The sequence below is a fragment of the Heterocephalus glaber genome, unplaced genomic scaffold (genome assembly GCF_053883595.1).
Source record: "Heterocephalus glaber isolate CG9 unplaced genomic scaffold, H.glaber_assembly_v1.0 deba00001687, whole genome shotgun sequence".
In the NCBI taxonomy this organism is placed as follows: Eukaryota; Metazoa; Chordata; class Mammalia; order Rodentia; family Bathyergidae; genus Heterocephalus; species Heterocephalus glaber.
In genome coordinates this window covers 7842444-7870084 of record NW_028258412.1, presented here as the reverse complement: position 1 = coordinate 7870084, position 27641 = coordinate 7842444, and the positions used below count along the sequence as shown (strand labels likewise).

The window sequence follows — 27641 nt, the reverse complement described above, 5'->3', positions numbered from 1 at the left end:
GAAGGTGTTATTAATATCCTCATGTTACATGAAGAAACAGGATCATAAGGATTGAATAATATGTTCAGGGTTCCACAGCTAATCAGAGATAGACCTGCCCATTCAAACCCCAATCTGCCTGTTCACAGTTACTTACTCAATTGCTATACTATACCATCTCCCAAAATGGAAGCCTTGTAGGGAATAATAATGTACATTAAGTCCTCCTCTCTCCAGTATCACGTGAAACAGATCATCTGAAAGGACTGAAGGCCACATGCAGTTGGGTCTCCCATCACAAAGCATCAAATAAGATGATACATGTTACATTTTTATCCATTTCACACTCAAGACCAAGCTACAAAGTATTCTTTCTGCAACTGCTTCACTGTACATTGCTCATTCAGCCCATCCAAAAACAAATCTGACAAAGACACACAAATTGCACATGGCGAACAGGCCTACTAGGTGTTTTATGCAGTTCAACACAAAAGGTGACACCACAGTAAGACAAGTGAAGTTCCAGTTTGGGTGCCTCCATTTCCCACCCCTGTATCCTGATCCAGTGGCTGCAAAAACAAAAGGAATTTGAGTAGGGTGCTTGGTCATGGGGAAAGCCGCTGTGGTTGGCCCGGCAGATGGGGGAGGGGAGGGTTTCATTTCTTCACAATCTGAATGACATCCTCGTCCTCCAACGTATGGTCTTTACCCACTTTCTGAGGATTGTGTTTCACAGAGAGACCCCAGACCAGAGCACTGAATGGAAGGGAAAAAAGAACAGTCAGTGTAAATAATAAACTACCTTCTGCCCTATTTGCTTGGATGCTAACATTCTCAATTTTGGCACCCCAGTTCTTGAAAGCAACAGACCTGAAATAGCCAGGCCTTTCCCCAGGTCAAGGATCATACTCAAAGCCAGAGGCATTATCTTCCCCAGCAGTGTGATGTACTGAACCTTCACACAGAAGGGAGCAACCCTTTTGGAAGCTGTGTGGTTCCCCTTGTTCCAGAGCCAGTTTAAGAATGTCAAAGACAAAAAGGGCACAAATGAGTCATATGAAGAAAATATAGTTTCAAATTAAAAGGATTTCAAAAATCCAAAGTATGGACTGTTACAGAGAAAGACCCTGAAAAATTCAGACCAAAGAATGATTCTTAGAGATACAATGTCAGCTATACACTGCTACAGAATACCTGTATTTACTGGGTCTAATGAAACAACCAGTGAGTGGACACTGATAAGAAATGAGTGTACCTCTTCAGCCAGGCTAGGAAAATCCTTCCCTCTCTACCAAGAATCTTGTTTTTTATGTCCTCCTAACTTCTTGAAATATATAAAGGTAACATATCCAGGGGCTCCAAAACTGATATATTGTCACAGCACCAGAAAAACTACTTTAAATATCTATACATATTCCAAAAAGAAACTACTAAACAAGATACTACTTAAAAACAGACAAATAGGGACTGGGGATTTAGCTCAGTGACATTGCGCCTGCCAAACAAGTGCAAGGTCATGAATTCAGTGACAGGACCTGCCCAGCATGCATGAGTCCCTGAGTTTTATCCCCAGATTGGAAAAATTAAAAAAGAATAAATATGTATCAGGTATCACAGAATTAATAAATATTTTATATATACACACAAATTTCTCTTTATTTTTCTTTTTTGAGATAGGGTCTCACTATGTTGTTCAGACTTGCCTTGAACTCACAGCAATCCTCCTGCCTTATCTTCCCAAGTGCTAGAATTACAAGTGTGCAGCACCACACTCAGCTATATACACAAGTTTTTCAAATGCACTGATAAATATATAGGAAAATGCAGAATGACCATTTTATCATCTTAAACTAGAAAGCTAGTTTTTAACTACCACATTCTGTGGCTAAAGTAAAATTAGTGCCTCATACTTTGTTGATAGCAAAGTAAAAAGCTCAGCCCTTCTGGAAAGCAATACTGCAAAACCCATATAGAGACATTCTCTGTTTTGCAACTGAGTTATGTTTCTGTGACTAGGTCATTAATTGAATTGGTTGCTATATGAGAAACTATGTTACAGAACAAAGAAATGGTCAAAGGAAACTCCAACTTGGTGATTTGCTTTTATTTGTATAACTCTTACATGTAGTACTATAATGTATAACAACATAAAACTACAGTACTATATAGTACAATCAGCAAAAATTACAGTACTGTATAAACAAGGTATACTGTACAAAAAGAAAAGATAGTAAGCTGGGAGTGGTGGCACACATGTGTAATCCCAGCAATTGAGAGGCTGAGGCTGGAGGATCGGAGGATTGTCACGAGTTTGAGGCTAGCCTGGGCTACACAGTAAGTTCAGGGCCAGCCTGAACTACATAGTGAGACCCTGCCTCAAAAAAAAAAAGACGGGTCTCTAACAGACATCCCAGCCCAGCACTGGGCTATGAGTGGCATGTGCTTCCTGCCTTCCCTAATTTGGCTCTACTGTTTTATATCAGGAGTCATTTCTGCATGACTCAAACGGGGATGTCAGATAGTAGAGTTGGACTAGTATTGTTCCTTCGCTAATGGCTGTCACCAAGGCCTAAGGCCTGGTCTGTGAAGTGGCAGGGCCCTGCTGAATTATGTGCAGCTGAGGTGAGCGTGACCCCATTTAAAATCCTTTCCCTTGAATTATCACTTCTCACTGACCTTGTGGATTGCTTATTAATTGTGCCTGGTCCTGGTACTGGTTTCTTCTATCCTACTAAGATAAGCAGTACCTACTCCCTAACAGCCCTGCCTGGCACCATCATTCCAGGTGTTTGGCAGTAATTCACAAGATGATTTCAAAGCTCCCTAGCTCCCCATTCTTTCTCATGACATGTGTTCAATAAATTGGATTCAACTGGATGTGCTTGGGGGCTTTTGTCTTTGCTGCCATTAGCAGCACTGACCAGGACCCAAGACTCAGCTTCACTGTAAGTCTTGTTCCTTCTATTCTTTAACCTATATCCGGTGCTGTGGTGGCTCACAGGAGGCTGGGAGCTACTGGAGGGGTCTCCAGCGACATCCATTCCCCTGATCCTTACAAGGGTCCTAAGTCCAAGTGGTGGGTCTTAACTCTAAATAATCGGTAGATCATTAAACAAAGAATTTTGTACAATGAACCCTTGAGTTACGACCGGCCTAACATAAGAACAACTTGGGTTACAACTGGCATTTTAGTTTTAACTTAAGAACAAAAGTCTTGAGGCACTTGTGCTTCCAGATGGTCTCAGATACAGATTTAACCCTTAAAGAGTTCTGGAAGGAACATTACAGCATCCTTTCCTGTGTGGGGTTGAGAAATACTGGACTTATGTCCTTCTAAGGACACCGAGACCTGCCTGTATACAAGAGACTTTGACGGCTGTGTAAAGGAGCTGGAGCCTTCAACTGACCAACCAGCCCTCAAGAACAAATTGAGTTCGTAAGTCAAGGGTCCACTGTAATTATTAATCCTACTTGTAGACTACAGAAATTAAGAGAGAATGGTCTGTGAATGAAGACCAGAAAACTAAACTAGCAAAAACCAAGAAATTATATAGTTAATAAAAATGACATATAAGCCAACCATGGCGGCCACACACTTGTAATTCTAGCTACTAAGGATGCTGAGGCAGGAGAATTCTAAGTTCAACCCCAATCTGAGTAACTTGGCAGGAATCTTTCTCAAAATAAAAACCAGAATGGGCTAGGGATGTAGCTCATTGGTAGAGCATCCTTGGGTTCAATCCCCAGTACTACCTGGGGGAAATATCATATTTTATATATAGAATAATCAAAGGTATAAAACATATATACATACATATACATATATGGTTTGACCAAATAATATAGTGTGTTTAAATTTTAAAAATTCATTATAGGCACACTGCTATAATCCAAATCAAAATAGTCCTGCCCCTTACTTCAAACACATCCCATTGTTTCTCCCACTTTCTGAAGTAGTCTAGAAGTTCTTTTTTGTGTTTTTTCAAAGTGAGATTAAAAAAATACAGGTAAGGCTGCTGCCAAGTGCCATCCAATGGAAAAACAGGCTCATGAAAACATTATGGTATAGGCCGGGGATTTAGCAAGGTCCCAAGTTCGATCCCCGGTACCACTAAAAACCAAAACAAAACATTATGGTGTAAGCTGGGCATGGTGGTGCATGCCTGTATCCCAGCACTTGAGAGGCTGAGGCATGAGGATCACTGTGAGTTAGAAGCCAGCATGGACTACATTGTGAGTTGAAGCCCAGCCTGAACTACACAGCATGACCCTGTCTCAAAAAATCATAAATTATGGTGTGACCTCATCTACCTTATTCACCAGATCCAGCACCATGTGACTTCTGACTGTTCACCAGAAGACCATAAAAGGTAAATGTTTGACTCAATTCAGGACCTTGAAGTAATCATGACTGTACAACTAAAGATACAAAACAGGACTTCCAAAACAGCTGCAGAAAGTTGCAAAAATGATGGGATAGCAGGGGAAGTATTTTGAAGGGAATTAATACCAATGTGTCTTTTACTATAATAATTATTTTTACTTTAACATTCACTATATTTTTATCACATATGTGCATATGTGTAAATAATTGAAGGATGGGGCCGGGGATTTAGCTTAGTGGTTCTAGCACCTGCCTCAAAAGCACAAGGTCCCAAGCTCAATCCCCAGTACCAAAAAAAAAAAAAACCCACAAAAAACAAAATAATTGAAGGATGGTATGCATGCAGCCAAAGAACTGAAGGAAATGGAAAAGGGATAAATGTTATGATTACTAGACCTGAAAATGAAATATTTCTACTATTAACAGAGTTTAAAATGCTACATGTAAAATAAACAAGTGAAAAACAGGATGACAGTGAGTGAATAAAATTCTACTTAAATTATACAGTTATCCCTCTGTATTTGAGGGGCACTGGTTCTGGCGCCCTCCCCATAAGAAAACTTGCAGATAAGTCTCATATACCATAGCATAATATTTGCACGTAACCTTTATACATCCTCCTGCATACTTTAAATCATTTCTGGATTATGTATAATACCTAATGTAAATAGTTGTTATGGTACAAAAAAAGGAAAAAGTCTGTATATGCTCTGTACATATGCAATTTTTTCCCCAACTATTTTCACTCTGCAGTTGGTTAAATCCACAGACACAGAACCCACAAAGAGGTCTGATTATACACTAGAATTTTTTTTTTTGGTATCGGGGATCAAACTCAGGACTTTATACTTGCAAGGCGGTACCAGAACCACTGAGCTAAATCCCCAGCCCTTTATACTAGAATTTTTAAAATAAGTAGTTTATAGACAGTGACAACTGCATCTCTAATTTGTGGAGAAATGAAAAATAAGAAATGGAGGAAAATAAAACAAACCCTATGGTACTTAACTGGGAGTAAGACATAAGAGTATAAACTCAGTTTTGCGAGAGGGAGAGGAAGGGGGAGGAAGGGTAAGATAAATACAAAAATATAGATGTGCATGGAATCAGGCCTTAATATTCTTATATATATTTCCTAGCCCTGCTGCTGAGAGGACCTACACGCTATGATAACCTACTACCAATGAGTATACCTTGCACCCAGATCTTGAAAACTAGGGCTCCTTGGAGAAGTCACTGATTCCAGGGCTGGTGCAGGCAAAAATCAAACATCAGGACCAGGGACTTAGCTCAGCGGTGCTGCGCCACCTGCCTTGCAAGTGCAAGGTCCTGAGTTTGATCCCCAGTACCAGAAAAAAAAAAAAAAAAAATCTAAAATCTAAAATCAACCATGAGGCCGGGGATTTAGCTCAGTGGTTTCACCACCTGCTGCACAAGCACAAGGACCTGAGTTTGAGTCCCGGTACCAAAAAAAAAAAAATCAACCATGAGCACCTACCTAGTAGTGCCAAGAAGTAAGCAAAGGCTTAAGAAAAAAGATGAAGCTTATGAAATAAACACAGAACCCAAGAGGAAAAGAGTTCCTAATGGTCAAAGCTTGAAAAATTTGAGCAACAAAATAATGATAATATTAAGACTGTAGCTTATAGAATATCCAAGAGCTCATGTTGGTATAAATAAATTATGGATTGGATAGAGAAGTGACATCTGTAGCTCACAGTAGAGTTCCAATAAATAAATATAAAATGAAAAAGGAAAATAAAGAATCACCATTAGGCAAATGTAAGAGTAATAAATGTTGAAGACAAGCCCACAGATAGATGTTAAAATTAGCAGACAAAAATTCTGGAAAAAGAAGATTGGCACTGGGTATATAGCTCAGTGGTAGAGTGCTTGCCTAGCTTACATGAGGCCCTACTTTCAAACACAAGTCTTGCATAAAAATAAAGGGCAAGAAGCGGAAAAGAAAGAGAGAGACAACATCAGACAAATCCATAGTAAGCATTCTTCAAAAGTGTCAGTCATCAAAGACAATGAAAGTCCAAGGAAATATTACTGGGAAACTAGAACACTGGAAAACTAAAGAGAAATAAAACTTGATGTCATGCAGGTTCCTGGAGCACACACTGGGAAAAAAAAGAATTAAAATTCAAGTTAGGTCTGTAGTTTAATTATTATTTTATCAACATTAATCTCTTGTTCTGATAATTGTACTAAGGTAACGTGAGCTGTTAGCATTATGAAAAGTGAAGGATAAAAGGAAACTCTGCACTGCTTTTGCAACTTGTCTGTAAATCTAAAATTTGGTTCAAAATAAAACATAAAATTTTTTACAGCATCAATCAGCAGTAAAAGTATGACAAAGAGGGCCGGGGATTTAGCTCAGTGGCATCGCACCTGCCTGGCAAGCACCAGATCCTGAGTTCAATCTCTGGTACCGCAAAACGAAGAAAAGAGAAGAGAAGATCAGAAAAGAGAAGACAAGGCAAGCAAACACTTTAAAAGCCTCCCTACTACCTGGTTTATTTAAAGCTATTCTAATAATTACTGTTAGTGAAATTTGTAGCTTGCAAGGAAAAAAAGGCGCCACAGGCCCATGATACTTACTATTTAAATTCTTTGATAAGATTTTTGTGAATCTTCATGCAGAAATCCTCCACAGTGGTCCTGGAATAAGGCAGCACCACAGGAGATGTGTAATCTGGTAATTGGCCTTTGGGTTTGGTGTAGCTAGAATAGAGGGCAGGCACAAAGGTTGCCACTTTAAGACTGGTTTATATGTTGAATACACACTAACCCTCCATCACCCAAGATCAGACCAGGATGACCAGCAATCTGAGGAAGAAAATGCCCTCATTATGATGTAGTACATGAAAAGAACCAATTTACTTCTATTTCCAAAAAGAATCATTTTATGAATGAGCCCCAAAGTATATCATTTTAGGACAGCCAGGTTTAATTCCTAGAGCAACATTACCTCATCCACACAAGTACTTACATTCTCACTAGTTTCAGATAGTCCCAGATCTTTTCCAACAAGTCGTCAAAATTCCAGCGGTGATGGGCAGAGATGGGTACACAGTGTGGCACCTTATAGATGATGTCCAATTCCTCAATAGAGATCTGGTCAATCTTGTTTAATACATAGATACAAGGGATATACACTCTACAGAAGTAGAGGAAAAATAAGGAATTAGTCTGGAGTTAACAAAATTGTCAATCCAACTACCAGTAACCCCAGATACACCTAGATGAGAGGCTCTCAAAAGGGAGAATAAACAATTACAAATCTACTAAAATAAGTAGAAAGTCCAAACAAAGACTGAACTATAGGTTGAGAAGTAACAAAACTCAGGCCCTAGTTCCATGTATGAAGCTAGCTCCTGGGAGAATGGTTGCCTACAAAGCTAAATCCAAGTACTATAGGGTTAGGGATGTAGCTAAGTGGTAGACTGCTTGCCTTATAAGCAGGGAGTCCTAGGTTAAATACCCAGTACTCCCCAGGGATTTAGCTCAGTGGTTCCACCGCCTGCGTCATAAGCGCAAGGTCCTGAGTTCAATCCCCAATACAAAAAAAACCAAAAAACCCAGTACTGAAAAAAAAAGTAAGTCCAATTTCTGACAACATATTTCATATTTTTTTTAAAATATAGATTCTTTAATATATTTCCTAATTTTTAATGACTAAAAATTTTAAAAATGTTAACCACATTACGTGGTAATGTTATAACCCTAGTGTCCAATCAGTATGGCAGCTAATATTACTAATAATTAGGCAAGGTATAACTTTCAAGCTTCAGCTGCCTCACTTGTAAAATGATAAACTCAAAGCACTGGGCTTTAGTTTTCAAATGAGAACCAAATGAATTCATCAAACAAATCAACAGAAAAGCAACTAAAATCATTATATCCAAACACTAAGAGTAACTTTAACAGTGGCTTAAATTATTAAAGTGTTAATAATAGTAATGTTCCATGAATAAGGTTTTAGCAACATACTCTTAAGTTTGGGAAGAACAGACATAACCTAGCCTTTCACTTCTGTAGAACAGCATGTAAGATTTTTCACATGGATCAATTCTGGGAGAGCAGACTTAATCTACTTTTTTCAATCATGACTTGAAAAAGCTTACATAGGGGCCCCCTGCCCAAAGTCTTCTGATATGTTGGGATTAATGTGCTCTAAGGTAACACTTTCCAATAAACCTAAATTAATTAACACTAAAAAAAAAAAAAAAAAAACAGCTTAGAGGACATCATAGCAAGTAACTGAAATAGAGAAGTTAACCATCTAAATTAAACTGTTGAGGGCTAGGGATTTAGCTCAGTGATTCTGCCGCCTGGCTCACAAGTGCAAGGTCCTGAGTTTGATCCCCGGTATCAAAAAAAAAACCACAAAAAAACCTGTACAGCAAGGACAGATGTCAGAAATTAAGACCAACATTTAACAGTACAACTGGAGTGAGAATCCACATCTGCCAAATTCATGATCCAACAATATTTCCATCATTTTTTTTTTTTTTTTTTGCTTTTCTGTTTTTGAGACAGGGTCTCACTATGTAGTCCAGGCTAGCCTTGAACTTACTATGTATCCCAGGCTGGCCTTAACTCATGGCAATCCTCCTGCCTCAGCCTCCTGAGTGCTGGGATCATGGCTTCCATCACAATGTTTTAAATTCAAAATCCGGCACAGAGTGCTTAGTCAGTACCTGTTTCCTTCCACCACATCAATGAGGTCATCAGCTGTGGCATCGCTACGCAAAGTTACATCAGCATTATGAATTTTGTATTCAGCCAGAATGCTCTTCACAGTTTCAGCATCCAGCTCACTCTGAGGGCACTGAATAGGCATAGGAAACAATGACTAGTCAGGGGGTGGGGGAGATACTTACCTATGTATGTACCTAGATAATTCTAGCTAAGGTGCAAAATCATTATTAAAAACAATATCCTGGAGGGCCGGGGATTTAGCTCAGTGGTTCCACCAGCTGCCTCATAAGCACAAGGTCCCATGTTCGATCGCCGGTACCAAAAAAAACCCAATACCCTGCATAGGAGCAGCTAATTTTAGTAGGAAATAATTAAACACTAAAAGTCTTTCCAAACTCAAAGGAAGGTATTATTGGGCTAAAATGTATATCCATTTTCACCCCTTCCCCATCCTCCCAACCTTAGTCCCTTATAAGTCATATAATGAAGTCCTAGCTTCAGTATCTTAGAATGTGACTACATTTGGAGAGAGGGACTTTGAAGAGATAATTAGAGTGAGGTCATTAGTCTGGGGTCCTAATCTAATAGCTACATTGTCAGCACCTTGATTTTAGGCCTCTAGAATTATGACAAATAAATTTCTATTGCTTAATCCACCCAGTGTGTGGTACTTCATTATAGCAGCCCTAGCTAACTAACACAGAAAGAATCTTAAATGCTCAAATTTACTTTCTTTTTTTTGAGAGAGGGCCTTGCCATGTAGTCTAGGCTGGCCTACAGCTCAATGTATCCCAGGCTGACCTCAAACTAGTGGTGATCCTCCTGCCTTTCTTAGCTTCCCCAGGGCTGGAATTACAGGCCTGTGTGCCACCACCCCTCACGTGGCATGTTTGCTTGCTTGCTCACATGCTTTTCTTTTCTTTGGTTTAAGATTCTATGCTGACTGGTGCGCAAGTGCAAGGACCTGAGTTCGATCCCCGGTACCAAAAACAACAACAAAAAAAGATTCTATGCTGAGAGCAGTGTCCTTGGTGGGGGAAGGGAGCGGCCCTGGGGACATTCCCCCAATATCAGCTCAGACAGGTCCCTCAGCCTCCATCTTGCCCCAGACAATGTCCTTCATGCCTGGCTGTCAGGGATAATCCTGTTCCGTCTCTGGTGCCAGAGTCCCCCTGTCCTGTATGCTGACCTATATGCTTACAGGTGGTAAAGATGCTAAGTTCTATGTAAGTTTTTTGCCCTGATGGCCCTGATGCATGTTAGGTCCCAGCCCTATGTGATGTATTTCTTACTGTGGTAAGGACAACAGCAACAACCTGAATGCTCAAATTTAAACATTATGATAGGATAACAGAAAGATTTTTTCGGCAGAACAGCTTAAATCTGAAACAATTTACTTGGCTTCCAAGATTCTAAACTATTCTAGTTTTCCTTCTTTGTCTGAAAAATCTTACTTCCTTAAACATCTTGTCTTTTCTATTTATCCTCATTTACTTAGTAATCTCAGCTAAGCTTTTAAGTTGATAATCCCCATATATATCTCCAGATAAATTCCTCATATGCCTTTCTAACAGAAACACTTAGATGTCTATCTAATTGGCCTCTCAAACCTAATCTGATCTTCCTCTTTCTCTCCCCTCCAAATTAATTCTAGTCAAAGGCTTACAATTTTGATGAGATTTCATTTTTCTAGTTCAAGACAAAAATCTCAGTCATCTCTGAATCTTTGTCTCATAACCCATAATCCAACCCAACTACACTGCCTAATAGACTACTTTTAAAGTCTTTCCACAATCACTTCTCTTTTCTCTTTTCATTGTTACAACCCTGATTTAAGAAACCATCACTTCTTGATTCAATTATTATAAGAGCTTATATGATTTCTCTGTTCCTTTCTCTTTTTTTTTTTTTGAGTAGTTCAGGCTGGCCTGGAAATCACTATGTAGTCCAGACTTGCCTCCAACTCACCGTGATCCTCCTGCTTCTACCTCACTCAGTTCAATCTAATTTTCAACACAACAGCCATTATGATTCCATTAAAATCTAAGTCAAGTCATAGTTACTCAATTGTTCTAAATCCAAGCAACAGTTAACTATCCCTTAAAGTAAAAGCATATATAGCCCTATGCTATGACTTCATCTCTTAACTACTCTTCTACTCTCTCACTCTCTGGTTCCTCAACCATACAAGGATGTGCTCTACTTCAGGGACCTGCACTTAGACCTGCAACTTTGTATCATCTAAGCAAAGACTTCTCTAACCAATTCCCAATGAGAAATGTAATTGTGTTGTATACCTACAATGTACCAATAAAAGAATTTAATAGATTTAAAAAAAAAAAATGCAACTGCCACACCAACATTATCCTCTTCCTCTAGTTTACTTTTGTTCTTAGATTTATCATTGTCTTATGTACTGTATTTTACTCAGTAATTTTATTTGCTACTTTATCCAAGAGTAGCAGTTTTGTCTACCTTGTTCTCACTTCTGCTCTCCCACTACCACTACCACCACCACTTCCCATGCCCTAAAATAATGCTTGGCCCCTGGCAGGTACTGTATAAATTTGTGTAAAATGAATAAAAACACAGGATATTGGCAGCCAACTACTTCATAGAAGCATAAGATTGATCTACACTACTATACCACCCCAAACAAAAAATCCAAAGGGGGAAATGAAGTTGCCAATGTAAGTATGACTCCTGCCATAACCTTAAAGTCTCTGTCAGTCATTACTACATCATGATAATTAGGGCAGGAGAAAGCCAGGAAATTTCCAAATTCTATGTCCATGCACCTCAATCTGCTCTCTAGTCCCTTCAGTAGCCTGTCTCATGTCATTTTCCCCACTTACAGTGGCTGTGAGATTAATGCCTCCCTTGTCTTTCTTCTTAAAGCCGATGTTAGGAGGTTTGCTATTCAAGCGAATGCCAAAGCCTTCCAGCTCGTTTTCAATTATCTTCTTGTGTCCCAAGGGTTTCAGGACATCCAGAACGATCAGGATCAAATTACATGTACGGGCCACTGGGGGAAAAAATTATAGCCAAAGATCAATAAGGCTTAACTAACTCAAATAGACGTGTTTTCCCCTTATACTTAAACATGATGGACTTATTTTATAAATACATACACACAAAAAGCTCTTAAAAGTGTCAAAGATTTATACCAGAGATCAGTTTACAGCGTATGTCTCAAAATTATTATATATGCACCCAAAAGTTGACACATCTTCTACATAGACCAGTTTAAAAAAAAGAAAAAAACAGTCAAAATGAAGACACAAGCCAGACAATAACCTAAACACCAAACGAGTTTATGAAGATTTAAAACAGGAAGAACTGTAAAAGAGTATCTAGTTAACATACTTTTTTTTTTGGTACTGAGGATCAAACTTGGGTACTTGTGCTTTCAGGGCAGGTGGCAGAACCACTGAGCTAAATTCCCAGCCCTAGTTAGCATACTTTTAATCAATTTTGAGGTACAATTTACACAAAATAAATTGTACCAATGTTAACCATATGGTTTAATGACAAATGTATATTCCTTTGTAACCACCACAGCAATCAAGATGCAAAACATTCACTTCACCTCCAAAAAGCGTCTTTGTGCCTTCTTCAATCCTCCCCTCTATTCCTGGCCACCCAGTGACCTGCTTTCTGTTACCATAAGCAGTTTTCACATAAATGGAACCACATAAAATACAGTTCTGCTGGGTGCAGTGGTACATACCTGTAATCCTAGTACTCAAGAGATGAAAGCAGGAAGACTACAAGAGCAGCTTGGGCTACAGAGTTCAAGGCCAGCTAGTACTAACTACATAGCAAGACCTTGACTCCAAAAGAGAAAGGTAGTCTTTTGTGCCTGGATCTTGTATTCTATCCATTTTTAAAATATTTGACCACGTTTTATAGGTATCAGCGATTCATCTCTTCTTATAAGTGAACAGTACTCCACTTCACAGATATACCATCATTGTTTATCTACCTATTATTCACCTACTGAGAGACATCTGGATGGTTCTTAGTTTGGGGTTATTAGGTATAAATTTGCTGTGAAGATTCACAAACCAGTCTTTCTGTGGGCATATCTTTTCATTTCTCGTGGTTAAATACCAGTGGAATTGTGGGGTCACATCATAGGTACAGGTTATCAGAAACTGCTCAGTAGTTATCCAAGGGTTTGTATAATTTTACACTCCCGTAAGCAGAATTCCAACAGCTACACATTCTCACCAACACTTGGTACATCATTCTTTTTTAACTTTATCCATTCTAAGGGGTATTTAATGATATCTCAATATGGCTGGATTTCCCTGACAATTAATGATTTCGAGCCACTTTTTAATGTACTTATTGGCCATTCATGTATCTTACAAGTTCATTCTTTTGCTCATTTTTTTTTTTGGTACCGGGGATCAAACTCAGGACCTTGCACTTGCGAGGCAGGCAGTGGAACCACTGAGCTAAATCCCCAGCCCTGCCCATTTTTTAATTAGGCTGTACAATATGAGTTTTTCACATATTGTAGAAACAAGTTCTATGTCAGATACACATACTGCTAATATTTTCTCCCAATCTGTGGACTGTTTCATTTTTAACTATGTCTTACAAAAAGCAAGTTTTAAATTTTGATATGAAATATATCAACTGTGTCTTTTGTGGTTCATGATTTCAGTGTTCCATCTAAGAAATCTTTGCCTATCCCAAGACAACAAAGAGTGTATACTTGGCTGGCATTTAATCACTATATAGAACAGTTAAATGAAGACTTGCGCTTTTTATAGGGGTTTAGTTTTTTGTTTTTTGTTTTTTTGAGACAGGGTCTTGCTCTATAATTCAGGCTAGTCTTGAACTCACTATTATAGCCCAGGCTGACCTGGAACCCATGCACAGCAATCCTCCCGCCTCAACCTCCTGAGTGCTGGGATTACAGGCATGTGCCACCATACCTGAGCTTTTTGTAGTTATTTTAACTTTTTTTTTCCTGATTAAAACAAATAAACCATGCTCACTATAAGAATAATTTTTTTAAAAAATTAGGGTGACTAATTCATCATCCAAACAAGAAGAATTCTGAGAATGAGAAAACAGTACTATTAACATTATTTTGGAAAAACAGGCATAAAATTAGAATTTTTAAGTTCACACAATAAACTTCAACCAGCCCAAAGCAGAGTTGAAAACATCTATTCTAGTCTTCTCTGTGTTGTATCATTTCCTTTCATGCTTACAGAAAACTAAAGACCACAGAAGTATGAGCAACCCTATAGGAAAAATCTATGTCCAATTGAAAACTTTTAGCCCTGTTTGTTTTTATTTTTGGCCCCATTGGTGTTAGGAATTGAACCAGAGCCTTGGCACCAGACATTTTTAAAAAACTAGTAATTCAAAAATGTTAGCTAAGGGCCAGGGATTTAGCTCAGTGGCACCGTGTCTGTCTTGCAAGCACAAGGTCCTGAGTTCGATCCCTGGTACCAAAAAAAAAACAAACAAAGAAAACAGCTAGTAACGTTTGTCCTATTTTGATCCATGTCTTGATGATAATGTGAAAATAAACAGGATACCCTAAATGATGCATGAAGTAAATATTAAAGCTAGAAAAAATAATGAAATAAAGCTGTAAATGTAGATGTTGCTCTGCTGGGCAACTGAATCTTGCTCTCAAGAGACCTAAGAGCTGAGAAAGAGGTCCAGGATAGGTATATTTCAGGGACAGAGGAACACAACAATGGATGATGGACTCAAAAGGAAAGCTTGAAATTTGTACTATATACAATAAATCTCTAGACACCTTCCCTTTCTCTTCTCCCAGGAGAGGACTTAAGCATTTTTCTTTGGAGTTACTGATTAGTCCCAGGAAAAAATTTGTAGACATTGATATTGTAGACATAGATATTGTAGACATCCAGGGTTCTTCCTCCATAAACGCTGGCTCATTGCATGTCAACTTATAATAAAAGCCATTAGTCGAAAGGACCACTCAGTGATAGAGCAGTTCACCAATTTTCTAATTCTTCATTCTTTAAGTAGGACAAAATACCAAGGGCTATCAAACACCTGAGAGGGAAAGTGATTTAGCTCAGTGATTCTGGCGCCTGCCTCGCAAGCGCAAGGTCCTGAGTTCGATCCCCAGTACCAAAAAACAAAACAAAAAAAGCCTGAGAAAATTTCCAACATGAGACAAATCAAAACAAAACAACCAGCAAAAATTGAAACAATGAGACAGAAGAAAATGGTTTTAAAACATCTACCACTAGGCTGGGGGTATAGCTCAGTGGTACAGTGCTTGTCTAGCATGTGCAAGGCCCTGGACTTAATCCACAGCACTGCAAAAATAAATAAATAGTTAATTAATTAAATAAGCAATCTACCATTGATATCTTCAGAGGGATTTATTTATTCACCAAAATTTATTGAGACTTCAACTGCAAAACAAAAAAACCTTCTTTCATATAAGCCTTACATTCCTATAGTAGACAGTAGGAGACAATAGTAAATTTATAAATATAGGTCAGGGGGTCACAAGGGTTGTAAACAAAGAAAAGTTGAGTAAAAGAGAATGAGCAAAGTAACTGAGTACATACTATTTTATACAGGCCAGTTAAGAAAATCCCTTCTGAAGTGACATTTAATAAAGATCTGAAAAATGCAAAGTGTATCATCTGACTCCCTTAGGAAAGCATTCTAGATATAAATAATGTTAAGTCCAAAGATCCTGAGACAGTAGAATATTTAATGTATTCAATGAACAACCAAGAAACCAGTGATCTCTGAGACCCAATAACTAAGATGAGTAGCAAAAAAAGGTCAGAGAGCCTGCCGCAGGCTGGGTCTCTTATAACCTTCTTCTATGTGTGTATAGACTTGAGATCTCATTACAAATAACAAGCAAAGATATTCGAAGGTTTGGCCAAGAAATTACATGAGCTAATTTTGGCGGTGGCAGCAGGGAGGTGAGGTGGTAGTACCGGGGTAAAAAGCAGTCCTTTTTATTTTTCCTTTGGAGACAGTCTCACGAAGTCAGCCAGGCTGGGCTCAAACTTTCAATCCTCTTACCTCAGGCTCTCAAGACATGGAATTACTGGCATGCGCCATCACACTTGGCCTGATGTACTTCTTTAACCATAACCATTCTAGCTACAGACAGAAAGAACTACAAAGCAGCAGGATGGAACAGGGTGATTAGTTATAGGGCTATAATACTGAGTACAGGCAAAATACAATGGCAGCCTGAACAAGGAAGGTGGCAGAACAAATGTTAAGAGCTGAATCACTAAAAATCAAAAGGGGAAAAAATGCTAAACTGTTTTTGCTTACAACATAGAAGATGAAATGAGGGCCAGAGATTTAGCTCAGTGGTACTGCCACCTACTTTGAAAACGCAAAGTCCTGAGTTCGATCCCCAGTACCAAAAAAAAAAAAACAAAGGCAGCAAAATGGCTTTTGTGACTCTTTATCTCAGGAAAAGCTGAGAAACTATGATATTCAGAGTGGTCCCTGAGGAAGAGAGGTATTTTTGATGATCCTATCCTCAGATCCCCAACTGTATCTCAGGGGAACACGGGTCTTTCCCATCTGTTTAATGAAGAAACTTCAGATGGAAACCCAGACACTTAACCCAATTGCTAGACATGGCCTTTTCTCTGTTCAACAATTAGGATCTGGACGAGGGTCAAAAGAGAATGGCTAAGAATATAGCTGTCATAACACTTTACTTTTAAAAACAGAAAACGCATGCCAAGGATTTAGCTCAGTGGCACGTGAGTGCAATCCCAGTACAAAAAAAGAAAAGGAAAGGGATGGATTGAATTAGGAAACTTGAATTCTATTCTGAATCTGCTACCCACTCACTCAGATTGTCTAAGGGAAAACCCAAAGACAATCAAGAAAAGAATTTCTGCTTCAAGGGCAATAAGTCAGGAAACTGTGATGCGATGGCACCAAGCCACTCCCTGCACTGCCTGGCCTCTGTGAGATACCCAAAGTGCCTGACTCATAGCACTGGAGGTTTGACTGTCCCTGCTCTTGGAGAGGGGTGAGGTCAACCAAATTCCTCAAATCCTGCTCTGAAGAGACCCAAGAGAACCTACAATGCCCCTGTTCATGGACATTACCATTTTCTGTGAGGAACCCTGTATAACACTAGATGTTATGGGTGAGCCAATTCAATTACTTCATTCAGTTTTGACTTCCATCTCTGGAAAATCCTTTTCTAGCTCAATACCCATAGTTGGGGTCAAGGGGACCCCTAGTATCACTCGCCCTCTTTGCCATACTTTGTCCTTCACAAGAACCATGGAAATTTGACCTGCTCCTCATATATGGGTTATGCATCCCCAACATAATAGTAAAGTTACTTTCTTTTTTTTACTCATTAAGTTTATTGGTACATTTTAGGTATATGATGACATTCATCATTGGGAATTTGTACCTTTACATGATATATCTTGGTTCTTGTTTTTTTCCCTATTCCCCTGCCCTCCCTTCAATCCTTCTACCCCTCCCTATTTACAAAGACTTTGTTTCCATTTTTTACTTTTCTCATATTTATTCCTTTCCCCTACCCCTCCCACTTCCCTTCCCCTTTGGACCTTTTCTTCCTATTTCACCTTACTTATTGTACAATTTGATCCTTCCTTTCACTTTCAGTTTCTCACACCAGAGAAACTATACAATATTTACACATGTGTGTCCTATTTATTTCACTTACAGAGTATGGACGTGAAGTTACTTTCTCCTGTCAAACAGACAGCTCAATAATCTTAACTCTTTTCTCACTATCTTCTGACAGGTTTCTTTTCTTCAACCCAAGCAGTGAGCCACAATACTCCAAGGTAGTTGGAGAGCATATAATCCCCAGCAGGTAGGGTCTGCAGCCCCTTCCAGCCAGAAGAAGATGCAGCAGACAGAGCCCTCCACTCCCTCAGCACCCCAAAAAGAATTATGGGGATAGGGCCAGGGATTTAGCTCAGTGGTTTCGCCACCTGCTGCACAAGCACAAGGACCTGAGTTCGATCCCTGGTACCAAAACAAAACAAAATAAAACAAAGAATTATGGGGATATGCATCTCTCAGGAGGAAATAAGACAGGCGATTAAGGTGTGGCAAAGCTGTCTGGGAAAGTAGATGCGACTCATTAATTACAAAATCCCAAGACACATACACAGAGCAGCCCTGAACATGGACTTCTCATGAGAACTCAAGCAGGTTTTCACTAGGATGGCCTAGACCTGATGTCAGCCTGAGGAGTGGGTGGTACAAAAAGGACAGTCGACAGTGAGTTTTTGCCACTGTTGTCTCTTGCACAGTGGTCCACTCTCACCTTGTAGAATGTACTTCTTTTCCTACTTTTACCTGGCCCAAACTCACTGCAGAGCCTGTTTCTTTTCCTAATGTTAATCAAACTTTGCTACCATTAAAAAAGAAAAAATTATATATATACTGCACAAAGTATAGTATTTACTTCTCTTTTCCCGTTCTTAGTTTTTCACCTAAAAAGGGGGTCTGGACTATTTCGGTGGAGTCTCTTGAAATTTTGACATTTTATTCAAAAATGTTCTGACATTCTAGTACTCAGAAAAAAATTTTTAAAGACTGGGGATGTAGCTCAGTGGAAAGGCCCTGGATTCAATCCCCAGTCAGGAAAGAAAAGAAAGAGAAAGAGAGAGGAGGAGAGAGAGAGGAGAGAGAAAAGAAAGAAAAAGAGAGACAGCAGGAGGGAGTGAGGGAGGTGGACAAGTGATCCCAGGACTGGGGTCACTCACCTGCAATGACTTGACGACCTCTACCTTTCCCATCCTTGGCACCTTCAATGATACCTGGGAGATCTAGGAGCTGCAAGAGTAAGGGCAGGGGGAAGAAGAGGGAAGGAACAACCAATTATAAATCCAAACAGACCAAACACAATGACTTCTTTCTCAAGTATCCGAAATGTATGAGAAGTCAAACTTCCTTACAAGGCAGTGTATAATTTTATTTTCACTAAACATCTAATAAATGTCAGCTAATTGCTTTTTGTACACTTTTCCTAGGCTAAAATGCCTAATATCCCTAACAAAGATAATAGTTCAAGCTCAGTTAGGACACTTGTCCAAAGTCGTAATACTAATAAATCTGATTATAATTCATACATTTTGGGCCAAAATTCATTATTCTACATTACTGTCTTTCAGTGTTCCCCCACTTTTCTGAAGGCTGAGCCTCCACACAAATTCCTCACTGCAGATTATAGCAAAATCTTCACATTACATGTGATACTGAGACTCTTTAGTAAAATTCCAACTCAAAAACTTCTGCAGTGGATCTTAATCACACAAGCACAACAGAATCACCTGGAAAACTATTAAAGCTGTAGACAGCTGAGACCCATCACTGCAGATCCTGATTTGGAATGGCCATACAAGGGTGTCAAAACCTCCACAGGTGACTGTTAAAGATCTTTACTGTAGGGCCGGGGATTTAGCTCAGTGGTTTCTCTGCCTGCTGCGCAAGCTCAAGGACCCGAGTTCAATCCCCGGTACCAAAAAAAAAAAAAAAAAAAAAAAGATCTTTACTGTCAAAGAACTTAACAACCAAAACCCCTCCATATAATCTTAAATGGTTCTAAGTCTGTATACCTCTTCCACTAAATTACAGATAACAAAAATCGCTGCTCTTTTTTTGGTGGTGGTATATGGAAATTAAACCCAGGGCCTTCACATTGAGCTACCTCTAAAGTCATTTTTTTGATTTGTTGTGTATTTTTCTTTTTCTTTTTTTTTTGGTACTGGGGATCAAACTCAGGTCCTTGAGCTTGCGAGGCAGGTGACACAACCACTGACCTAAATCTCCGGCCCTTCTAAAGCCATTTTTAAAAATTTTTTATTAAGACATGTTCTCACGGGCCGGGGATTTAGCTCAGTGGTTCTGCCGCGAGCCGCCTGCCTCAAAAGCACAGGGACCGGAGTTTGATCCCCGGTACCAAAAAAAACCATGTTCTCACTAAGTCACTAAATTGCCCAGGCTGGATCTGAACTTGTGACTTTCCTGCCTCAGCCTCGCTGAGTGCTGGGATTATAGGCACACTTAGGAAGGCTGAGCCAGGAAGATCGCCCAGAGTTTGAGGCCAGGTCACATAGTGAGCTCAAGGATAGCCTGAACTACAGAGCAAGACCCTGTCTCAATCAATCAATCAATATTTTAAAAAACATTTCACAGCAGACATCTTAATGCAGTTAATCACACCTAATATATTTACATCGTTTCTGGACAAAAACAAGGAGAACAGAGGCAAAAGGGATAGGCAGGAAAAAAAGCACCCTGCAAAGGGGGGAACAGGGTCAAAAAAAAAAAAAATTAAGGAGAGTAAAATTAATGTAGGTTTTACAGAAAAAAAAAAAAATTAAAGAGAAGACTTAGGCAGCTGTTTATTCTGCTACTGTCAGAAGCCCTTCAATAGGTGGTAACAGAATCTCATCAGGAAATAAGTTATTCTTTGAGCTGCCAAAGCTAAGACTATCAACAAGACTCTGAAACCGGCTAGAATCAAGCCATAGTCCATACACCTGTGTTTCCTAAGTCTTGTTATATACATTTAGACACAGGATCCAAAAGAAAGATACGATCCAATACAGTTTCTGCATGGGCACCTAATCAGCAATAAAAAGGTCACTAAAAAATATCACCAGAACACACGTTCCTTCCTACTTCAGATTCTGTAATAAAAGCATGAATGCATCTCACAACTCATTGTGTAGCTCAGCGAGAAAAAAAACAAATGCCTACACTTTGGCTTCCAAACTATGTACTAAGGTAATCTGGGGTACTCGTGACCTGACAGGTAGGGTATCCCATTGGCTATACTAAATTTTCAAGAAAAACACAGCAATTCTTGATTTGTATCAGATACCAACAGAACACTAGCGCTAGTAGCTCACAATTTCAGCAATCCCACTATACTGTTTTCAGTTACATCAGATCCAAATCTTGGAAAGCTGGATTTTTTTTTAGCAATTGGTATGGAAAAAATAAGTCACTTAAGTATTAGTGTGGGAAAGGAAATACATATGGAAATATCCAATCTAATGTAATTCTGGGCTGGGGATTTAGATCAGTGGTTCCGGCACCTGCCTCACAAGCGAAAGGTGCCAAGTTTGATCGCTGGTACCAAAAAAAAAAAAAAAAAATCTAATGTAATTCCAAGGTTTGAAGAGTTATGTAGTACCCAACAGGTACATATCCCATTAGTAAAGGTCTGTGGCTAAAGGGACATAAATACTTCAGTTGTTTGGACTGAACTACTTAACAAATAGAACCATATGATATTTTTGTTTGCCTAGGGAACACCATAAAACATTGGCACACACCTGTAATCCCACCTACTCAGGAGACTGAAGCAGGAGGATTACAAATTTGTAGTCAGCTTAGGCAACGGAATAAGACCTTGTCTCAAAATAAAAAATGAGAAGAGGGGCCAAGGCAAGTGAGAGGTCAATCCCCAGTACCACTGGGTTCAATCTGCAGCACTGACAAATAAATAAATGAGACTCAAAAAGGTATCAAGAAATAATCGCTGAGACACTCAGGGTACAATGAGCCAAGAAAGTTTGGGAACCTCTTAACAAAAATTCAAATGTCCCCAAAATTCAGAACTTTGGATTCTTAACTATGCAGCCAATAAGAGTATGTTCCACTATATTCTACATATACCTTCTTTCATACCCATGAAGACCCCTTATTTAGGAGCCCTAAAAACATTATCCTAGAAGAATGGCTTAGGAGAACAACTTTATTAGGCCTCACAGATAAGAATTACCTTCTAAAAAGGTCAGATCACATTATTTAAAGCTTTTTATAATTCCTAGCTACAAACAAAATTCAACTTCCTTAGCATGTACACAAAGCCTATCATAATTCACTCCCAACTTACCTTTCTAGATTTAGCTTCCAGCACTTTGGTCCCACATAGACTCTCACATCACAGCAAAATGTTTACCATTACTACTGCCTGAAATGCTCTTCTCTCTTCCTTCTCTGCATGGTGAAATTCTATACTAACTTTAATTCTCACCTCCTATATCACTTTCTACATCAAGTCTTTGTCTCACTAGACCTTCTTCTCTAACTCTCAGGAGAAGAACTATTTTCGCAGGCACTGCTCCTCTATTTTTTGTTTGTTTGGTTTTTTTTTTGGTTTGAATCAGGTTCTCACTATGTAGTTCAGACTGACTTTGAACTCAAAGACATACACTATCATGGCCAGCAATATTCCTGTATATTATTGCATTTTTGTACTGCTCTATCTACCCTGCTACACAATAAGGGTCAAGATCAAAAATCAGCCAGGTGTGGTGGCGCATGCCTATAATCCCAGCATTTAGGAGGATCACCACAAGTTCAAGGCCAGGCTGAACTACATAGCAAGACTATGTCTCAAAAAAAAAAGATCAAAAATCAGACCTGGCATAGAGTGAGCTCCCAAAAGTACAATGAACAAAAATATGGATTTCTTCACTTCCTTGCCTTTGGCCTGACTCACCTGGATCTTGGCACCTTTGTATCTGATGACACCAGGCACAGTAGTCAGAGTAGTGAACTCATAGGCTGCCACCTCAGAATATACTCCTGCCAGGTTACTCAGCAGTGTTGACTTCCCCACAGATGGAAAGCCCACAAACCCAATTCGAGCATCACCTGTCTTGGCCACATCAAAACCTAAAGCAATAAACATCAAAAAGAGAAGCTTTATCTAGATGAGTTAAAATTTATGTAATTCCATTCACATTTTTGCTGCATATCTCTCTAGGCCCTGTATCTCAAAACTTTTTATGGTTTACCTCTGAAGTAGAACTGAAGCACACAAAATTCCCTCTACATCAATTCACAACATTCAATGCAGTGTTTCATAGAAAAAAAGTATTCCAGCCATACTCTTAAGTGAATAAGTAAGACACACACGTGTAAATACTGAATAGTTTCACTAGTGTGAGAAACTGAGAGTGTAAATAAGGATTAAAAGGATTAATAGCTAATAACTGATACTTTGAAATAGGAAAAGGTCCAAAGGGGTAGGGGTGGTGGGAGGAGATGGGGAAAGGGAAGAATGGAAAGGAAAAATTATGAGAAAAGAAAAAAGAAAAAAGGAAACAAAGTATGTAAATAGGGAAAGGTGGAGGGGTGAAGGGCGCACAGGTAATGGGGAAAAAATAAGAACCAAGATACATCATGTACAGGTACAAGCACCCAATGATAAATGTAAACGTATTATATACCTAAAATGTACCAAAAAGGAATTTAAGCAAAAAAAAAAAAAAAAAAAAAAATTCCTCTATCATTTAAATTGTCATATACTTTTTTAGTAGCTATACTTAAGGACTGAATATTTTAAAAATAAGAGATCTTTGTCTTAAGACACCTGTGAATGGTGTAACTGACACGGTTTTATTTTGTTTGGTTTTCGCAAATGGCTGCAAAAAAGTACAAAACCAAACCTTAGCCTTTCCCTAGCAAGCATATAGAGCTTACGGCATTCCTTTAGGTCCTAATCTTATCTTTCTTGGATTCAACTTCTTATTCTTACCTTCGTTTTCCCTTTGCAACAATTTTCCTACTTAATTTAATCTTGGTAATGGTATATATAGATTTATATACTTCTACAAGCCAATGTAAATCTGTTTTGGATCAGTACAGACTATAAATAAAACCATAATCTGGTCTGTGGCTGCTAGTTGGAATGACCCTGATCTTGTCTTGTTAGATAATATTATTTGCCTCTGAACCAGCAGAGAAAAACAAAATAAACATAATTCAAGAATTCAGGGCCGGGGATTTAGCTCAGTGGTTTCACCGCCTGTCTTGCAAGCACAAGGTCCTGAGTTCAATCCCCGGCACCAAAAAGAAAAAAAAAAAAATGAATTCAGGCTTAGGAGGAAGGGTTGTAACTGTGGAAAAGCACTTGCCTAGCATGCTCAAGACTGGGGTTTGATCTTCAGCATTAGGGGAAAAAAAAGAATTTAGAAAATATAAATCTGTTCTGACAAAAATTTCAATTATTTAAAAAACACATACATGTATTCAAAAAATATTGAAAACCACAAACCTTCTCCTGGCCCACCACCACCACCACCTTTTGGTGTAATGAGTTCTCTACGAAGCTTAGCAAGCCGAGCCTTAAGCAGCCCTAGGTGATGTGCCGTGGCCTTGTTCTTTTGAGTCCGTGCCATCTACAAGAGAAGAATAGCAGCCATAAATCAGAAGCCATTCCCACGAGGTTAAATATCCAGAATGTTTCCCGCAGCTAAGAGAATGGTTTTTTTCTAGGTCCTACTAATGGCAGTATATCTATCTTAAATATCTAAAAAAGAGTAAAAATTCATTCTCTCCATCATCTACAAGAAGCAAATGAGGCCAAACAAGACAAGATCAGGGTCATTCCAGCTAGCAGCCACAGACCAGATTAAAATCCATTTGCTGTGGGCCAGGGATTTAGCTCAGTGGTTCCACCGCTTGCCTCGAGAATGCAAGGTCCCGAGTTCGATCCCCGGTACCAAAAACAAAAAATCCATTTGCCAATTCTTTTTCCACTGCTTGTATGTGGTATGCCCATCTGTAACAGGGACACCATTTTTCTGGCTTCAAAAAGCTCTGAGCAGGCCGGGAATTTAGCTCAGTGGTTCTGCCTCCTGCCTTGCAACTTGCAAGCACAAGGTCCCGAGTTCGATCCCCGGTACCAAAAAAAAAAAGCTCTGAGCAACCCAGAGATGGTAGTGCACACCTGTAATGCCAGGAGTCATAAGACTGAGGCAGAAGAGTAATGAATTTGGCAGAATTACATAGTGAGACGTTGTCTCAAAAAACCACCGTCATGGCACACACCTGTAAACCCAGCGCTATGGGAGGCGCGCTGGGCAAGTTTGAGTCCAGCCCGGGAAACAGTGACTTAATGAAATGCTATCTCAATTTTTAAAAAAAAGGTCTGGAGATGGAGATGCTGATGGAGCTCAGTGTGAAAGCCGTGGGTTAAATTCCCACTACAAAAAAGGAAAGAAAAATACAAAATTACATAAAATAAAAAGGTCTGCCCGCCTCAGGCAACAGTCACGCAATATCCAGATGGAATCAAATACTTCCAAAACACACGTCAGGGCCGGGGATTTAGCTCAGTGGCACCGTGCCTGCCTCGCAAGCGGAATGTCCTGAGTTCGATCCCCGGTACCAAAAAAAAAAAAAAAGGTAACAAAACACATGTCAATTTACTTCCAAATCCTATTGCCGAAAGCAACAGGGGGGACATGGGAATTATTAGAGTACTCAAAGATTTGGGAGTGGGAAGGGCAGTAATTAAGAGATTTCTATCCTGAAATATGTGACTGGGTTAGGATCAGAGTATGGGATAAGAATCAGTCAGAGAAAAAGAAAACAGAAGGGCCGGGGATTTAGCTCAGTGGTTTCGCCGCCTGCCCCGTAAGTGCAAAGTCCCGAGTTCGATCCCCGGTGCAAAAAAACCCCACAAAAAACCCAGAGAAACTCTTGTCAGTGCAAAAGTCAAACACTGGAAAGGGACTACGGACCAAGGGCCCAAGGAGCGGAACACGGGCTAGGCAGAAGGCAGTCAAGGAACAAGGGCACGCGAGCTTGGAGGAGACTCTGAGTTGAGGGAAACAGGGAAAAGCCAGCCCGGAAGAGGAAGGTGATCAGGATCAGAGGCCTGACAGGGCAGTCGGGAAACGGGCCAGGTTTTGACTCTACTGAAGGGAAGGGATTACAGGAGTTACACTTCAGACGAAGGGATGCCCGGGGTGGGAGTGAAGCGCCAACTGTGCCCATTACCTCGGCTTCGATCTCCGCAATCTTTGCTAAAGTGCTGCTCATGGTGGCAAGTCCCAGGGTACGCAGTAGCCTCCACACTAGCTGTCTCCCCTCACACACCACACTCCGGGAAAGCCACCGCCACCAAGGACTATGGCAGTGCGCAGGCGCGGTACTTCCTGATTCTCGCGAGACGCGAGAGGTTCACTACGAGATGTACAGCCCAGAATAGTCTCCACCCACTCAGTGGGCCCCTCCCCGTCCCGGGAGCCAGTGCGGTGTCATAGAGCCCGCGGGAGCTGCGGCCAGAGAGGCTGTCCCTGGACCGGCCTCCCAGAGCGCGCCGAGGGTCGCGCGCAGCTCGGCCCCGCCCTGTCGGACCTGCGGCGGTTATCTGGCTCCGCGTTGTACTTGAAGCGAGCCTCTTGGTGTTGCAACCCCAGGCCCTGGCCCAGGTTAAGAAGCGCACTCACGTCCCCACCCTCCAAATCTTGTTGGCACTTACACGTCGTGGGGTTTCTATCTTTACAGCTGGGAAGATACCCCAAAAGGCCTCCTCGTCCTCCTCAGTTGGCACAGACCGATCTTAACCCTGTCTCCCAAATAGAGAATGCCATCACTCAAAACTGTTTGAGGTGTTTGTTTTGTTTACCCGGGCCCTCAAGTAGATAATGGGGCACATGGTGAACCACAGCTAATGCATAATTGAATGAATAATTCTAGAGAACCGGTAACTTGTAATATTAAACACTCACTAGTAGCAAAAGAAATAAAATAATAGCACCTCTGTTCTGCAAATTATGATTACAACTGTTGAAATGTACATCTGTGGTCTAACTGGAAGGATGACCACGTTAAATGGACAACAACCATAATAGCTACAAAATGGCAGCTATGTTGTGGGTGTGTTTAGTTTTTGTGTTTTTTTTTTTTTTTTTTTTTGGTACCAGGGATCGAACTCAGGACCTTGCACTTGTGAGGCAGGTGGCGGCACCACTGAGATAAATCCCCAGCTGGTGTTTAGTTTTTTAAAATGTATTTTATTTATTTATTTATTTGTTTTTGTATCGGGAATCGAACTCGGGACTTCAAGCTTTCGAGGCAGGCGCCGGAACCACTGAGCTAAATCCCCGGCCCTGGTGTTTAGTTTTTTGAGGCAGGGTCTCACTACATATTTCATTCTGCCGTTGAACTCACTATGTAACCCGGGCTGGCTTCAAATTTGCAGTAATGCTCCTGCCTCAACCTCCTTAATTCTGGGATTACAAGTGTGCTCTATCCTCGCCTGGCTCAGAATAGCCGTTATGTAGTGATATCATTTGTTAGTTTTTATAAGTGCATTTATACAGGTGTAGGTTTATGAAATTGCATTGGGTTTTGTTTTTGTTTTGCCTGCTGAGGATCAAACCCAGAACCTCCTGCATGCCAGGCAAGCACTCTGCCTCTGAATTACACCCCTAACCCAGAAAGTGCGTAGTTGAAAGGTCTAAAAGGATACGCCCAGTAAAAAGGGGAATCAAGATACATCATGTACAGGTACAAATTCCCTATGATGAATGCAATCATTATGTATATCTAAATTGTACCAATAAAATTAAAATTTTAAAAAATGTTTAAAAAGAATACATCCCCAGCTCTTAACAGTGGAATTAAATGGAAGGAAAGGGGAAGAAACCTTTCATCTTTTTCTCATATGTTTCTATATTTGAATTTTTTACAAGATGAATATACATTACTTATGTAATAATAAAATTATAAATTTCAAAAGCTACTTATTCCCCAA

General features: G+C 39.8%; 2 protein-coding genes across 3 annotated transcripts in view; one reads left to right on the top strand and one right to left on the bottom strand.

The window, feature by feature from the left end:
- Positions 1–6857, top strand: part of Eif4enif1 (eukaryotic translation initiation factor 4E nuclear import factor 1) — a 61156-nt gene extending 54299 nt beyond the window's left edge. The window contains exons 19-20 of the mRNA XM_087198337.1: positions 4303–4349; positions 6700–6857. Of these exons, the coding sequence (XP_087054463.1) occupies positions 4303–4325 (23 nt within the window). The 3' untranslated portion in view covers positions 4326–4349; positions 6700–6857. The remainder of the gene's footprint in view (positions 1–4302; positions 4350–6699) is intronic.
- Drg1 (developmentally regulated GTP binding protein 1) lies at positions 434–26099 on the bottom strand. 2 transcript variants are annotated; one of them, XM_004843486.3, is made up of 9 exons: positions 25880–26099; positions 24150–24273; positions 22590–22765; positions 18838–18907; positions 11929–12098; positions 9073–9203; positions 7362–7529; positions 6971–7093; positions 434–735 (listed from the first exon to the last, which is right to left on the bottom strand). In XM_004843486.3, the coding sequence occupies exons 1-9, from the start codon at positions 25919–25921 to the stop codon at positions 636–638; spliced, it is 1104 nt and encodes a 367-aa protein (XP_004843543.1). In that variant the 5' UTR covers positions 25922–26099; the 3' UTR covers positions 434–635. The 2 variants fall into 2 exon arrangements, with proteins under 2 accessions (XP_004843543.1, XP_021112886.1); XM_021257227.2 differs by lacking the exon at positions 434–735 and adding an exon at positions 6223–6489.
- Between the last annotated feature and the right edge of the window lie 1542 nt (positions 26100–27641).